Source organism: Cygnus olor, chromosome 18, assembly GCF_009769625.2.
Source record: "Cygnus olor isolate bCygOlo1 chromosome 18, bCygOlo1.pri.v2, whole genome shotgun sequence".
NCBI lineage: Eukaryota > Metazoa > Chordata > Aves > Anseriformes > Anatidae > Cygnus > Cygnus olor.
This window is the reverse complement of record NC_049186.1, coordinates 4,688,073-4,704,879: the sequence shown is the minus strand read 5'-3', so window position 1 is coordinate 4,704,879 and position 16,807 is coordinate 4,688,073. Positions and strand designations below refer to the sequence as shown.

At 59.1% G+C, this 16,807-nt stretch overlaps 1 protein-coding gene across 1 annotated transcript; it reads left to right on the top strand.

Moving 5' to 3' along the window:
* Positions 1–11,673: 11,673 nt before the first annotated feature.
* Positions 11,674–13,787, top strand: LOC121057078 (GTP-binding protein Rhes-like). Its single transcript, XM_040530764.1, has one exon. It carries the CDS (start codon positions 12,063–12,065, stop codon positions 13,080–13,082), a length of 1,020 nt encoding a protein of 339 aa, XP_040386698.1. The 5' UTR covers positions 11,674–12,062; the 3' UTR covers positions 13,083–13,787.
* Positions 13,788–16,807: the final 3,020 nt, after the last annotated feature.

The following is a 16,807-nucleotide window of genomic DNA, read 5'->3' as shown; positions in this document are numbered from 1 at the left end:
CAGTAGCGCCGCTAATTTTTCATTTTTGCATAGGGGAACACACCCCGTGCAGAAAGGCAAACAGCGCCCGGCGAGTGGTTCCCATGGTGAGGCCCAAGTCCAGCCGCCGGCTGCGAGCACCCCGTGCAGCAGCGCTGCTGCAGCCTCTGCACGCCTGTCTCCCCCCCCCCCCCCCCCCAAAAAAAAAAAAAAAAGAGAGCCTGGAGGGGACAAAAAAGAAGATGCTTCTCTATGTGTTTTTCCTTTTGCATGCTTCTTTTTCTTACTATAATGTGCTGCCTCTTCCTGGAGGTGTTAAAGAGCAGCAAGGGGGCTGAAGGGCTCCTGAAGCCGAACCATGCTGGGCAGAGCAAGCAGGGCACGACTTGCTGGTCCTGGGCAGGTGCCTCACCGCCCTGAGGCGATGGGCAGAGCGTGACCACATCCCCGGTGAAGCCCCTGTTATCTCCGGCCGGCTGGAGAGGCCAAACACTGCCGTTTTATCTGACCGTGGCCCCGGTCGAACTGCAAAGCCCATCTGCCTCTTGTGCAGAGGCCGTGCGCTGCCCGGCGAACGCAGCTGTAAATGCGGCTGTTTAATTGATTGCTCTTGCTCCAGCGGATTTCCCTGAAATCCCTCACTGCTGCGTGATTGATCTGTTTCATAACAGCTCCCAGAAACCTTTCCCTGTCACAGCTTGTACTTGGGGAGCTTCTCAGGGCTCATTTCCTCGCCCTCTTATTCCTCAGCTGTGCTGGGCACACCAGTGCCATCCCTGCAGGGACAGGGGCTGCTGTTGGAGACCCACGAGGACGGGTTTCTGGGCCAGGATGCAGTGCCTGCTGTCTGCTGGGTGCTGTTTGGCCACTGATACTTGCTCGACCCACGCACTGCTCACCCAAAATGGAGCAGATATGGGATGGGGTGGCCCTGCAGGACAACAGCCCCCATTGCCATGCCAGACCCAACCAAAGCAGGTATCTCAAAGGATGGATGTGGACCTGTGAGAGCTTCTGGGGCAGCCCCTGCCCTAGAGAGGGGCCAGCTGCAGCCTCCTCTGCATGGTTTTCCCTTGAAAAAACATATTTTCCTGAGCAAGGGAAAGGCCAATCTATCTGCCAGACTGTTTCATCAGCCCCTCCGCAGTAATCTCGCTAAGGAGCTGGCTGCGTGCCTCGCCTTTGTTTCTGAAGATCAAATAGGACACACTTGCATGATAGCACTGATGCCTTGAGCCAGCTCCGGGCAGCCACGGCTGCCTGTGTTTGTTTGTCCTTCACGAGAATTAAAAGCAGCAGCAGAAGATGGCTGCGTGTTCTCTGGGGGCCGGATCTGTCCCCCGGCTGTGGGAAGCAAGGCAGCAGTGCTGGGAAAATGGGCTCCACGCCGCGCCTTCCTCCTCCTCCTCCTTCCCAAGCACGGGCTTGGGCTGTGCAGAGCTCCCCATGCCGGCAGGCTGGCAGCGGCTGCACTAAGCAAGTCTCTTTGAAGATGTTTAATGCTCTGCTGTGCCACAAAGAGAAATAAACCCGTTTTCCACTTGCCTTTCTGCCTCTCTCCCGAGACCTACATGCTGTTCAGGCTCCCGAGGAACTGCAAGGCACAGGGAGGAGGGAAGACTGGCAAACCCCGTGTACTGGGACAAGCAGGGGTGAGCAGGAGCCTTCCTCCCGGGATGCCCGGAGCAGGCACGAGGCAGACTTGTGCAGGGCGTCCCCAGGTCTGAGCGTCTTGTTATAAACTGACCCTGCAGGGCCTCACTGGGACTTCAGCAGGCACCCTCAGATGGGGTGCATGTGGCATCTCACATCCCCCTGGCACAGCCAAAGTGGCGTCCCTGTGTCCAGTACCCAGCAAAAACAGCACACCCAATGCAGACCGGTATGCTCTGGGACCAGTAAGGCACCGGTGTGAAGGCAGCTGGCCCAGTTACCCCTCCTGGTGCTGTGGAGGCTGGCCTGTAGGACCTCTGACCAGCAGGACACAAGGCACGGAGCAAGCACATCTCCAAGGGCTTCCCCTCGGGGACCTGGTGTGCTTGGAGAAGGGCCCCCAACCTCTGCAAGCAGACAGTGAGAAACCCTTTGAAATGAGGGCCAAAACCCCTTCGGGCACACTGCTCCTGGTGGGCACTGTGTGTGTACTGGTCTGTTACTGGTCCAGGTCCCTCCCCCAGCCACCTGCTGGGATCCCCTGCTCTTGCAGGGCTCTGTTTGGGGACAGCCCCGTGCCCGGGCTGGTCCCAAGAGCCCCTTGGTGGCCACTGGGGGCTGCTGAGGCCAGTGGGAGCTGGAGGGGGTGCAGCAGAGAGGGGCAGAGCTTGGAAACAGTGACCCCGAAAACTCACAACCCAGCAGGTGAACACGGGTCGAGGAGCCGAGCTGCTGCCTTAACGGCACAAGCTTCAGTCTCCTGGTTCAGGGAGGGCAAACTCATAAATTTTGCCTGTTTGTGCTTTGCAGTTGCACAGAAAATGCTGCCAGAAATGTGTTGAAAGCCCTGGCTGGGGTCAGGGAGCACACAAATCTGCAGCCAGCATGGGGCAGAGGTGCCTGCTGGCAAGTTTCAGCCCCCATGTTGAGAGTTCTCTGACCTCCTGCAGACCCTCTGTGCAAGGAGCCAGCCTGGCCGTGGAGGAGGAGGCTTCATAATGCCCCATAAACTGCAAAATCCCATGGGCTCATGCAGCAAAGCAGCCGTCAGCCCCGAAGCTACATCCCTGCCCAGGCAGAGGTAAAGCCCTCTGCAGCTCTTCATTCTGAGCCTCCTTGGTGGGAGAGGACAGAAGAGATGCCTTCAAACGTGAGCAGAAGCAATGCCGTCAAACGTGAGCTTTGCGAGGCCAGCATGGCGCAGCCGGCCGTGCCAGGTCACCCTGCGCCGCTGGCCCTCGTTACACAGATCTAGGACAAGCAGCCTCCTTTGTTTTCTCCTCTCTGGGCATCACGAGAGGTCTGGGTTTGTAGGACGGCAGCTTGGGAACATTAACTCACCGTAGGGTTATTTTGTCTTCATGCTGGAGTCTTCGTGGAGATGTCAGCTGCCAGAACGTGTCAGTTCTGCTTCACGGGACTGCCTTGGCGTTTTGTGGACACGACAAAGAGACAAGGCACTGCACCCCTGGAGGAACGCTGCAGTCTGGATGGTTTCGTTAATAAACAAGCGTGAGCTGGGCTGGGCTGAGTCGGGGTGACTGAACGGGGCAGGGACATCGGAGGTGGCCATGGAGGGGGGACACTGGCAGGACCACCACCAGCCCGCAGAGCAGGCGATGCTCAAACAGGTCCAGGAGGAGAAAGCTGGGGGAGAGGGGAGGAGATGCTTGACCACAGACAGGGCTGTGGGGGTCCTGCTGCAGAGCACGGCTCGAGGCAGGGGGGTGGCAGCTCCTTGGCCCCAGCAGAGCAATGAATCCCTGTGGGGGAGCAGCCTGAGCACCTCAGGGACCTCGTGGAGGATCTGGAGCGTGATGCCCTTCACCGAAGGCGAAGCTCAGGGCACTGCAGCTCTGCGTCACAGGCGGTGGCTTCGGGGGGACGCATCCTGCCCACGTCCTGATTTACAGCGACCCGTGGCACATCGCCCAGGGAAATCAGCGCCTGGAGCAGGCACTGGGGCTCTGCTATGGTTATGGGGAGATGTGAATGACAGAGTCTGCGGGGCTTTCAGCAATGAAGTTGCATGTCAGAGTGTTTCTGACTTGTATTGCTCTCTTCCAGATATTCTTATATTTTTATATATGCCTTTATAAGGGCCTTAGTTATGTTTTTCCCCCACTGACCATGCCAAACTGTGCAGGGACTGGGGGTGCCCAGTGAGCAGGAGGGCTGCTGTGTGCTGTTTGGCAATGGCAAGCCACACAGTGACCCACCAGGGCACGTTTGCCAGGTACCAGCATGTACATTTTGCACACGTAAGGGCAGCCGCATTCCCCAGGTCTGTGCCAGGCTCAGCGCCCACTGGGGTGCTCCAGCACACAGCTCTGCACCCCAGCTCCCAGCAGGAAGGCGGCTGCAGGCCAGGGAAGCTGGAGATGCTGCTTTTCACCTGCTCCCCCCAGCCCTTTGAAGCCCTGGCAGACATTAGCAGCTACACAGTTGCCTGGGGGTGTGTTTTGCAGAAACTTCAGCTTTCCGCCTCGGCTCTGGGTCTAGCACCACGTCTCCTTTGCCATCACTCAGCAGCTGAAGATGAGAAAAAAGCTGCTGCTCCCGTGAAACTGCGTGCGGCTGCCGGAGCCTCGTGGAAACCACCTGCAGACAGTGCAGAAGGCAGAGCAGGGTGCGATGTGGGCTGCACGTCTTCTGCCTTTACAGAAGCTGCTGTGTGAGCAGGGAGCACAGCGGTGCTTTGGTTTCTGGCACATTGCCCTCCTGACTCAGTTTCCCTGCTGAAATGCACTTCTTTTCCCCTTGCTGCTGCTCCTCTGGAAGCTTTGGCAGCACAGAGGCAGAGGGAGGGAGAAGCAGGATCTGGGGAACGGGCCATGCTTCGCAGGCTGGCACTTTTCTCCTTCCCACGTCTCTGTTGTGAAACAAGCAGGAACTTGGCTGGCATCAGAGCACCGAGCCACATCCATCAGCCGGGGCTGACCCGCAGACAATTGTTTCAAACATTGTTTTCAAATATTATTGGAAAGGAGCACATTGGCACACAAGCACACAGGTCATTGCACAAGGAAAATAAAGGCAATTCCACCTGGCGCACAGGGCGAGTGTGACCCTTGCTCGGCTAGCACTGGGCTTTGGGACGGGCTTTTCACCTCCTGGTGTTGGCTCAGCCTCCCCATCCCTCCTGGCGCCGCTGGAGCCATGCTGCCCGGGGTGGAAACGAGACCTGATTCTGAGCAGAAAGCAGCTGCGCGGGGTATCTTGCTCTGCCAGCTCCTCTCTGCTTCCCGCTGATGCTGAAGGAGGCTGATGGAAGAGCAGTGCACGTTGGCCCCATCCTTGGAGCCGGGGAGCTTGGCTCAGGCGCTTGAAGCAACACCGATCCGGGGGACGTGGCTGCTCCTGGCCTCGTGCCCCTCCTGCTGGTTTGCCCCGTGGGGTGCTGACATGCACACGGGGACAAGGGACAAAAGTGCATGGGCTCCGTGTCCTTCCGCTCCCCTTGCACATGTGCTTTCAGGTGTTTTGTCTGTCCCAAGAGTGTCCCCGTGGCCGTTCCAGCTGGGGGGGTCTCTGTCTTGCTGGGCAGTGACACAGCGGTCCTCAGCAGTGCCATCAGCCCCCTCCTCTGCTTTGCAGCAGGCCTGCTGATGGCCGGAGTGCTCCAGAACCCGGAGAAGCAGCAAAAAGCAGGGCTTGTCCTTGGGGACATGGCAGAGCCCCATGACAGCAAAACTCCAGCCAAACTCCAGCCCACATCACCCACTTCCTTCCTTCGGAGCGAGAGCAGCTCAGGCAAACCCAGACAGATCAAGACTTGGGGCGGGTTAGCCAGAGGAGCAGAGAGCGACACCGAGCCAGGCACGGCCGAGCTCCCAGGCCGTGTCCCAGGGATTAGCAGCATGGGGCTCATGCCTGCTGCTGCTGCTCGTCACAGGCAGCGAGGTTTGGAAACGAGGTGTCCTGACAGGCTGGCAGTGCCCGCAGCTGCGCGCTGCCCCCCCCACCTCGCTGCTCCCCACCAGGGACTGGGGACACCAAGCTCCCCATCAGGGCCAGGGACCTGGCATGTTCAGACACCAAACTCCCCCATGAAGTGAATGAAAACCTCAGCTTTTCGCCTTGCTCTCTGACAAAGCCTTCCTTTGCACATGCTCTACGGGGGAAGGAGAAGCTTGACCATAAATACGGCTACAGAAGCAGCGACCGGCTCACCCTGCGCGGGATTCGGGACAGCACTGAGCTTGCTTTTGCTGCATGTTGCAAAAGTTTCTTTTGCTACTGAAGGACAAGGAGCCAGTGGGGAAAGGACAGAAGGCTGTGTGATGAAAGCCTCAGGCATCAAGGCTGTGCGGTCAGAGGATGCTGTCTTCATGGCAAATGACAGTGTCTGCAGGCAGGCAGCCTCACCCGGGGAGGATGTTTACAGCGTGACATTTCCATGCACTCTGAAAAAAAAGAAAGCGCTTGGTTTTCAGGGCGAGGGTGTCACGTCTCCCTGCCTCAGCAAGGGGCACGATGCACAGCGCTGCTTGCATTAAGGCACGGGTCAGGGGAGGCACCGCCACCAACACTGCTCGGGGACGGGAGGTGAGACGTGACACCACGGTGACACCGTGGTGACTCCAGTCTGGAGACACGGACTATACCCAGACCCCTGAGGGTCTGAAGCCAGGCAGGAGGCATTGCTCTGGCCCCACAGCAAGCTGGAGGTGCCCGTGCTGCCCAGCCCTGTGCTCTGGTGTCCTGAGCCAGGGCTCGCCCTCTGTGGCCACCCTGCCAGGATGAGGCCCTGCAGGGTGCCCAGCACCTGCGGGGAGGCAGAGCTGCTGCCAAGGCTTATGCCAAGGCTTCACATCCCTCCTTGAAGCCACCACAAAGCTGGGCAGAGCTGGCTGCTGGGAGCACTGGGGGCACTGGGAACATGGGTACCACCAAGCCTGCAGGCTGCAGCCCATCTCCTGCTCATACGGGGCATGGGAAGGGGCCAGGCCGGGCCCCTGCTCCCCAGCCCCGGGGACACAGAGACCTGCACGCCTGGTGTCACAGCCCTCACCCACTGGTGACCCGAGCGCGCTGCCACATTGCCTCTCACCCCGCATCACCTTCGGAAAAGCCGTCTCGGTGGCCCGGAGCGAGGCCAGCTTCTCACTCCCATTAATAATCCTGACCAGAGCAAGATAAGAGACGCTATAGAAGCTCCTCCAAACCTGAGAACAGCTGCGCTAAATCCCTTTAGTCCTGGGCAGGACGTTTGTTTACAGGCAGCCTGGCTTTTACCGCCCGCCGCCAGCCGGTACACACCGTTCGCAGCCTCCCCGGCCTCTCGGCGCAGGTCTCACGGGGGCAGCAGGGAGGGCAGCAGCATGACCCCAAAGGCCAGGTCACGGAGGACTTTATAACCAAGGGGCTCTCTCTGCTGGGAAGAGTTTGGTCACCCAGGGCAGGGATGAGCAACGGGAGGGTTTTGGCAGGAGGCGAGCTGGAGCGTGCCAGCTCCAATGGCTACGTGCATGCCACCGGCTTCGGTGGGGGGTTGGATCAGCCCTGTCCCGGGGACAGCAGAGTCCCCTCAGCAGGACAGGATGTGCCACAAGGATGCCCTCAGTCCCCTCAAATTGGTTGGTGACACCAGCACCAATCTCCTCGGTCCCTGTTCCAGCAGCACCAGGGGACCCCAGCCCCGTTCTCCATCCCTCATCACCCCGCTGACGCCTGGCCGGGAGCAAACCTCAGCCCTCGTGCCCCCGTGCAATTAGAACCTTTAATTAAGCCACCAGCTCCATCCGGCACTGGGGTCAGCAGGCGGCCGAGCCTGCACGTCCCTGCGGCGGCCCCAGGAACAGGATCCGTCGGGCGACACGCTGTTCCAGCCGGCGGTGCCACGGCGCCCCACGTATGGCTGGTACATCTATGCATCCCCTGCGCGGGGGGGCGGAAGCTATACGAAGGTTCAGATTTCTCCTCTCACCTGTCGGGAAATCAAAGGCCAGTGGGATTTAATCTCCTGGCGGGGGACAGGCAGCTTTAACCCCCTACTGTCGCGCTGGCTGGGGGTGCCAGCACGCTCCTACCCTGGTGTTTTCAGGTTTCCCACCCAGGGATCAGTCCTGGAGGCAGAAATAATGCTTCGCCCCCCCACCCAGGACCCCCCTGGGCTTGTGCCTGCGGTGAAGGGAAGCAGCTGGGGCTGTGCTGCTCGCAGGGACGGTCTCTCTTGGTTTCTCATTACTGCTGCTTCCTCCTCATCGTCTCAGTGGGAACACCAGCAAGACCTCCTGCACACGCAGCCATTCTCACGTACACCATGCATTTAACCATGTGCACAACCAGGAGGCAGGAGGCCGGCGGGTCGCATGGGGTGGGAGCATCCTGCGGGCACGGGCTGCATCCCTGCCCTGTCGTGGGGTGCAGAGCCACGGGGTGCTGGGCTGGGCACGTGCAGGCTGCTGGGGCATCACACCCAGCAGTAGGGTGCTGACAGTGCCACAGGAGCTCCACGGCTGAGCCCCAAAGCACGAGCTCCCCGAAAACCCACCTCAGTGCAGCAGGGGCTGATCCCTGCTGAAATCTGCAAGTTGTCCTTCTGCAGGAGTTGTGTCCTAGCAGTAGGGCTGGGGAGCACAGGGCTGGTGGGGAAGGTTCGTGTGCTCGGTGGGATCCTGCGCGGTGTTTGAGGCTGACCGAATGTCAGGCTTGCTCTTGCAATAAATGAACATTCATTAAAGATGCTGCAAAACCTGTCAGGACTTTCAGACTTTTTTTGGAAGAGCTCAGCTCAAATGCCAAACAAAAGGAACTCCCTCCCTCCTGTACAGGGTGCTTCAGGAACTGTACGGCCGAGGCACCGCTGCATCACGCGTCCCGTCCCGCTACAAGCACTGGGAGTGGAGTGTGCTTGTGTGTGCAGAGCTCCGTGCCCCCCCGTACCAAGTGGTGTTGGCTTTTTTCATGAACACAGGGCCAGCTCCCCACTCTGCCCTCATCGCTGCTCCTCCTCTAGGTCCTGCTCAGCACCTGCCTGGCACTGTCCCTGTCCCTGTGCACCACGGTCTCTTCCCTCAGCACCCGTCCTCCTTCCAGCCCACCTCGAGCAGTGCCCAGCTGCTGTAGAAACCCTGAGAGGCATTTGGCAAGAAGCAGCACACCTATCATTTTCCAGCATCCTTCCCCAAATTGCTCCAGGTCTGATGAGGACTGCGGCTGAGGATGCCCAACCAGGCTCCCCTGCTCCAGCCTCCCAAAGGAGCGGGGCTCCTCCTGCCCCCAACCCACCAACACGCTCTGTCCTTGCTGCTTTGTCCTCTCCTCCTGCTGCCCTCGCTCCTCCCTGCCAGCCCGCAGCTCAGCGCTGTTTTCCCTCCACGCTCTGGTTACCACGAGGTCACTGTGATGTCCCTCGGGGCATCACGGTCCCCTCGGGGCGTCACGGTCCCCTTGTCCCTCCTGGGACGGCAGCAGGAGCCGAGGTCACAGTGCTTGCCCTGCCTCTGCCTGCAGTGTGAGATCGAACAGTCCCTCTCCATCTCCATTATCAAGCCCAGCACCACGAGGGCCAGATCCTGCCCCCTCCCTGCAGCCCTGCTGAAGGCAGGAGCCAGCTCAGCCCTGTTCAGCAGGGGCTTTGCTGAAGGACCCATAAATGTCCCATGGGTCTTTCCCTGGGGCAATCACAGGCTGAAACGATGCCTGTTTTTGTAATACCTGCCCCAAGGTGGCCTGCCAAGCCTGCCTGGAAAAAATATTGTATTTAAGCACATCACTGTGGACACAAAAGGCTGTGATGGAAAATGAGTTGCTGCCCTTGTCCCTCCTGGTTTCTCCCTTGTCTTCACAGGGTCCCCCCTGTGCTTTGCTTTCCTTCTGCCAGTGGACATCAGCTAATGTGGAACAAGATATTCATGCAAAAGGCCTTTGGAAATATTCATTGCTCATCTCTTAACAAGATTACCTCTGAAATCCTCCATTGCTCTGAGGGAGATTTAAAACCTTTCAGGCTCTCGGTAACCATAGCAGCACGGATGTGAAAACTAACAGGGGACAACTGATGTGAAAAATCATGTGGGCCGTGCACACACTGTGTGCGGCGCAGCACAAAGGCTGGGGACTGCCTTATCTGCAACAAATTTCTCTGTTTAACTCTGCGTAACCTTTACAGAAACTCACCACAACCAGGGGCGGCCTATTCACTCCTATCACGAGCATCCAGAACACATTTCTTGGCAGGAATGCCTCCGGCTGCTGACAGCCCTGGTGATATTGTTGTATTTCTGCATGCACACAAGGAAGGACTGCTTGCTCTGCCGGTGCATCTCCCCGATGGCTGTCCCCAGCCACGCAGACCTGTGGGGTCGGAGCACCATGACCTGCATGGTGGCACCAGGGTCACCTTCCCCATGACAATTTGGGAACCCTCCCATGGCCAGAGGAGCAGCTCGGTGTTTCCCATCATGTCCATTAGCTGTAGCTTCATCTTGGAGCCTGCCAGCAGTAGTGGTGATGGTTCGGAGACAGGACGGGGCATTTGGAGACCGGTGTCCCCCTGGGATCCCCTGCCTGGGGGATGACTTTGGCCCCAGAGCCAGCTGGGAACTGCTGCGGGACGCGCGTTGCCTCTCCTCCTGAAAAGCCCTGCAGCTGTCTGAGCACAAAGAAGCATGAGCAGTATTCCTTCCTGATTTACATCATTTTTGGCTTTAAACAGCTTCCAAAGCTGGGGTAACATAGTTTGTTGTGCCCTGCTCCACGCTGCCTTTGGGCCTTCATTGCCACTGGAGTCAGTGGCACGCCAGGCACCAAAGTCAGTCACTGCTTCAGCTACAAGCCCTCCCTTCGGTCCTGTGCTCAATGCTGGCGGTCCCCAGGCACTCACTGCGAATCCATCTCTCCTCCAAATTTTTGGCCAACAGCAGCCCTGTGGCCACACCAGGATGCCTTCTGCATCCTCAGCTCCTTCCAATACCGTGGTGGATGGTGCACTACTGGGTGGTGCCAAACCCCATGGATGCCACGGGTAGTTTTGGACACCCACCACGCATCCCATCAGGCACCCAACTTTCCTCTTCTCCCTGTGCAGACTGAGCAGGGACCCTGCTAACCCCAGTGAAACCTCCTGGCTCTCCTCGTAATAGGATCAGATAAGGAAAGTGCTTAATACTGCTAAAATACAGTTGCAGTTGGGGAATTAAAAGGCAGGAGTAACTCTTGTGAAAAGGGCTTTTGAAATCAGCCGAACAAACACAGCCAAAACTAAATGATGAAACTGGTAGTTTGCTCTCAAAAGAAAAACCAACTGGTAGTTTGCTAGCGAAAGGAAACCAACTGCATGAAAATTACAGAAACTAGTCCACAGCTAGGAAAAAAATACACACACACACAAAATTTTGATAAAGACTTATTTTGTCTTGTCAACAAGCTCCCTCTGTATTTGCACTTTTCATAAATCAGCTGCACGAGTGATGAAAAGTGGTGACTCTACCATGAAGGATAAGAGATGGCTGCTGAGGAAAAGTGTCCAGACATGGCAACCTGCATGCTCACCAGCAAACCCGCTTCCCGACATGATGTCTGGCTGCCCAGAGAAGGGAAATATCATGCACCCTGCTCCTCTGCCTGGTAAATAAACCACCCCTTCCCTCCTGATGCTGTGTGCTCAGCCTGAACCCACAAGCTGAACACTGGTATTTGGTCAGGAGGGTTGTGTGGTTTGAAAATCATTTCCCGGTGCTGAGAGTTCCACCAGCATCGCAGGGTCAACGTCTCGCCTTGCCCTCGGAGGGGCTAGGCATTGCTGAGCTCGCAGCCTGGCTCTGACCCCATTTTTGCCATGCTGCTGCCCTGGGAATGCGTCCCACTTCCAAAACCTCTCAGCAGCCGGTGTCAGGGACACGAAGCACCTCCGACCGCAGCTGCCCTCTGTTCACTGGGTTTGCAGCTTCTGTGCTAGAGCCTGAACCGCCCTGGGTCCTGCGGAGACCTTGGCAGCTCTGGGTCAAAGCCTTGCTGCAGCCCGGACAGGGTCAGCGATCTCACCCGCGACTGTCTGTGATTTGCTCTTGGAGATGACAGTGCACCGTTTGCAGGGAGATTTTATTTTCCCCCCAGGCTAAATATTTCATAAAATCACAGAATAACTGACAGCTGAACATGGAGACTATGACGCACAGCTTTCAGGGAGATCTTACTTTCCCCCTCAGGTCAAACATTTCATAGGATCACGGAGCGGTTGGGCACGTTCGCAGCACGCTGCTCCAAAAACGAGCTGCGGACCCAGACAGGCATGGGCAAGGCTGCAAATGTCCCCCTGCCATGTCCGCCCATGAGCCACCCAACGGGAGGGCGAGCATGGCTCAGCTCCCCTGCTGAGTACAAGCCCATGCCAAGAAGCACAGGCTGCTCTCTGGGCAGGGCTGGTTGGCTGCAACGCTGCCAGCTCCCCGGCGCTGCCGGCAGCGGCGAGAGATGCAAGCGCAATGTGCAACGCAGCGCGGTGCTCTCCAGGGCTGGAGTGGCTTTCCAGGGCTGAGCGCCGCGGATTGGCCCGGAGCACCCCGCTCTCCTCCCTCCCTGCCCTCCTCCTTCAGCACCCTCAACCCACGGAGATTGGACAGCCGGGTGCCACATGGCAGAGAGGAACCAGGATAAAAGATGAGCAGGTCTGGGGAACGGTAGCGTCTGCAGCAGAACGGCCAGGAAAAGTTTGCAGGGAGGTGGCACCAAACTTCGCCGGCTGCACGGAGCTGGGGCACGGGGCTGCAGGGACGGACAGACAGACAGACACCGGGGCTGCAGCCACCCAGGGACACCCACAGCTTGAGCGCCAGCTGCGGAGCATCCCGTCCCCTGGAGAGCCTCCGCGCCCAGCTATGTCCCTGGTGGTGAAGGAGAAGAACCACGTGCGCCTGGTCTTCCTGGGTGCTGCTGGCGTGGGCAAGACGGCGCTGATCCGCCGCTTCCTGCTGGACACCTTCGAGCCCAAGCACCGGCGCACGGTGGAGGAGCTGCACAGCAAGGAGTACGAGGTGAGCGGCGCCACGGTCACGGTGGAAATCCTGGACACCAGCGGCAGCTACTCCTTCCCGGCCATGAGGAAGCTCTCCATCCAGAACAGCGACGCCTTTGCCCTGGTCTACGCCGTCGACGACGCTGAGTCCTTCGAGAGCGTCAAGAGCCTGCGGGAGGAGATCCTGGAGGTGAAGGAGGACAAGTTTCCCCCCATCGTGGTGGTCGGCAACAAGGCGGAGAGCGGCGGCGAGCGGCAGGTGCCGGCGGAGGACGCGCTGTCGCTGGTGGAGCTGGACTGGAACAGCCGCTTCGTGGAGACCTCGGCCAAGGACAATGAGAACGTGCTGGAGGTCTTCAGGGAGCTGCTGCAGCAAGCCAACCTGCCCAGCCGGCTCAGCCCCGCGCTCTGCAAGAGGAGGGAGACGTTCCCCAAGGAGCACATGCTGCGGCCGCCCATGAACAAGACCAACAGCTGCTCGGTGTGCTGAGCCGGCTGCCTGGGGCTGGCAGGATGGCGGCAGCTGGGAACTCAGGTGGGCTGGGTGGGGAGAAGCGCTGCCTCGGCCAAAAGCGACCCCGCTCCCTCCCAGCCCTTCCCTCCTCGTCCCCACCCAGCCCGCTGGGACCAGAGAGGGTTTGCGGGGTGAAAGGAGGAGACCCTCGGATGGGATGCCGGTCACTTTGGTTTGGCCAGCGCCGGGAAGGTGCGGGGAGAAGGCGAGTTCCCAAAAAAGCAGGACGCCCACCTGAGAAACCGCTGCGTGAGCCAGCAGGCGGAGGTGAGCCGAGGCAAGGGGGGGGGGCTCGAAGTGCTGGGGCTGCAGCGGTGCGACGGCGAGCTTGCGGGCAGGCGGGAGGCTCCTTGCCCGCTAGGAAGGGGGACAAGCGACGGGGCTCTGGCTGCTCACAACAAAAAGCAGATGTGGGCATCCGTGTGCCGTGCTGCACCCTGCCAGTGCCACCCTCCCGGGTCTCCTCCGGGTCCTGCATCCACCTGGCCCCAGCACTGGCACGTGTCATGTTCTGGGGCAGCTACGTTAACACCGGCACATCCAGTGTCCAAAGTAGTTTTGGTTTTGTACTTGAGTAGGCACGTAGAGCAGGCAATATCATGGTCTATGCATCTCTTCAGTTTTCTCTTTTCTATGTCTGTTTTTTTTTTTAAGTGTACCCAATAAACATGTTGCAAAGTAGAGCTGGAAAACGTGTGGGTTTCTTTCTGCGGTGCCTCCAACGCCGTAGTGCCTGATTCAAGTGCTTTGTGCCCAGACCCCTTATCACTGTATTTGTTTTCCCTCCTCCGTGCCCTGCCCTTATCTGGCGTGTCCTGGCACAGCCCCAGCTCCCCTGGCACTGTCGGTGCACTCGGTGGGGTGATTTTCCTGATAACTCAACCACTGCATTTTTTTTACCAGGCGGTGAGTAACTAAAAATAAAGCAGCTTGTCTCGCGTTCAAGTACAGAAAAAAACAACAGCCCTTAAAAGACACCTGATCCACTGTAATAAAAACCATAAACACATTAAAAAGTGATAACAAAAGGAGCGGGAGAAGAGCACAGAAGGGCAGTATTTACAATACTGCAGCGTGCACCGATTTCCTCTCCCCTTGTACAGCCCACCCTCGCTGTAAGGCGCGTTTAACCTGCTTGGCAGCCACACAAACACCATAAAGATGTCAAAACCTGGCAGATTAAAGAGCCGCCCAACCTGTCCCGTGCCCATGGGAGCTGGGGTCAGAAACCCATCCCGAAGGCAGTGCGTCCCTGCTCACACCAGCCTGGATCACTGGGGATCGCACACCAGGATCCTGTGGATCCTCCCCGAGCAGGGCTGACCCTGATGCAGGAGGTGACCCTCCCCAAGGCCAAACCTCGTGTGTCCCCACAGGCACTGTCCCCATGGACACTGCCTCAGTGGCAGGGGCTGCCGGCAGCTCTGGGAAGGCAAAAATCCCCCTCCCCGAGCCTGGCACGGGCTGAGGCCAGGAGAGGCACTGGGAGGGTGGGCAGCCTCAGCGGGACCCCCTGGTGCCAGCTGGGGCCGTGGGGGGCGGGTACCCCCCTGTGCACCTACCTCGTGGTGCTGTGGTGCTGTGCTGGGTGGGCAGGCTGGATGGCAGCGAGGCAGCAGTTGTTCCTAGCCCAGAACTACCAGGGCACATGGCATGGCTGGGGCAGTGGCGATCCCCGGGGAAAAGGGGTCTCCTACCGGTAGGAAACAAAGCGCAACGAGAGCTCGCTCCTGGCAGCCAAGCCCACCTGGTGGCACACAGCCCGCGGGGTGCTCCGACCCTGTGCCACGAGGGCGATGCACGAAGCTCCGGTGCCTTCGGCATCCCACAGGCAGCGGGCAAGAGCCCCCCGTCCCCCCATCCTCTCACCCCCCCCCCAGCCCAAAGCAGCGGGGGCGGGATGCTCAGCAATGAGCAGAGCCATTGGAGCAGCACACCCAATGCCTGGCTGTGTTATACACCCCCACACACACGCCAGGCCTGGGGTGACCCCCCCCCCGGCACGCTGGGGAAGGGGAGATAGCTGGGAGGGGGCTGCGGCAGGGCAGCTTTGGCTGGGGGCTGCTATGCCTGGGGGCGCTGCACAGCCACGGGCCTGGCTGCGGGGGTGTGCGGGGGGCGGAGGGGGGCGTCAGGCGGGATACCAGCCTCCTGGGTCTCTGCATGGGGCTCTGGCTTTGCTCCTTAGGGTGTTTGTGGGACCTGGGAGAACCACGCGAGTCAGGAAGCACCCGAAGAGCTCCTGGTGCCTGTCCTGCAAGCCCTCCCCTGCCTTCTGCCTGCGCACAGCCATGTGCCAAGAGGTGGCCTGACTGCAAATGCACCAAGGGAGCTTAAAATCCGAAGGTCCTGTGCCTGGTGGCCTATGTGGGCATACAATCGGGTTCATCCTTTGCTTTAGCAGAAGGATGCAGTTGAGGGCCCTCGCAGGGCAGCTGGGTCACGCAGGGCGGTGTAGAGGCAAGAAGTGAGCTGGCTTTTGCTCCCCAGATCACAGCTACAAAATCCAACAACTGGCAGCAGGAAGCTGAGGGCAGGTGATCACCGATGGAGCAGAGCCCGAGCGGTGCACACATGGGGTGGCGAGGGCTGCCACCACCCCATGGGTGCCTGAGTGGAAAGAGGAGCAAGATTTGCCCGCCCGGCCGCTTCCCCGGCCTGCAGGGAGTGAGTAGCCAGGTCGGACGCTTCCTTCTGGGGTTTTGGGGAAGCCCAGCTTGGTGCTGAAGCACTCAGCTGTCCCCAGCACACCTGCGGGGACAGCATTAACCCTGGGCATCTGCAGCCTGGGGGCTTCTCTTTGGGGGCTGAGGGAAGCAGTGAAGGGGCTCTCGCCTCCAGAGCAGCTGCTCAAAGCCCTCCTGTGTGTGAAGATGCAGCATGGGGAAGGGATGATGCCCATCAATGTGGCCTGGGGGAATTGGGACTTGCTGGGGCTGAAGGGTCCTTGGTTCCCTTGGCTGTGTGCTGGAGGCTGCTCTAACAAGGAATGGGGGATCTGGGGAAAAGCCTCTGTGCCCAGCGAGCCACCCCATCCCAGGCAGTGGCAGTGCTTGTGCTCCCCATCCCACCTCTGGGACTGCAGAGGTCTTGTCACACCATTCCTTGTAATTAATTAGCTGTAGTTTAAGTTTCTTTTTCTTTTTTTTTTTACTTTTTTTTTTTTTTCCACAGGTGGTCTGTTACATCCATGTGTAGGTGGCCCTGAGGAGCCATTCTGCTGTGACACCATGTTTGTGGCAGAGGACAGCGGGACGAGGACATGTCCCTGCCCCTGTGGGGTGGCAGTGCCTGAGGACAGCAGGACAGGGACACATCCTTGCCCCTGTGGGGTGGCAGTGCCCCAGTTGCTGTCCTTCCATGAGCAGCTCCGAGCACCACAGCCCCTGCGTGCCGGGCATGCAGCACTCACAGCCCAGCCCTGGCTGCTGCTGAGATCCCTGGTGCTGCTTTTCTACAAAAAAACCCTTTGCAGCAACTTGGCCCCATCCTGTGCAGAACCAAGGGCTGCTCTTCCCATCCCCGAGATGCTGGAAAGATCCCGAGCATCTTCCCATGGCAGCTCTCCCTTCCTCCCCCTCCTTTCCCCGCTTTGACTCGCGGCCAGAGCAGCCTCCAGCCCCGTCCTTGCTCTCGCCCACGTCCTCCAGGAGCAGAGCGCCGTGTGCTCACCCTGGTTCTGTTCCACATCATGTGGCACA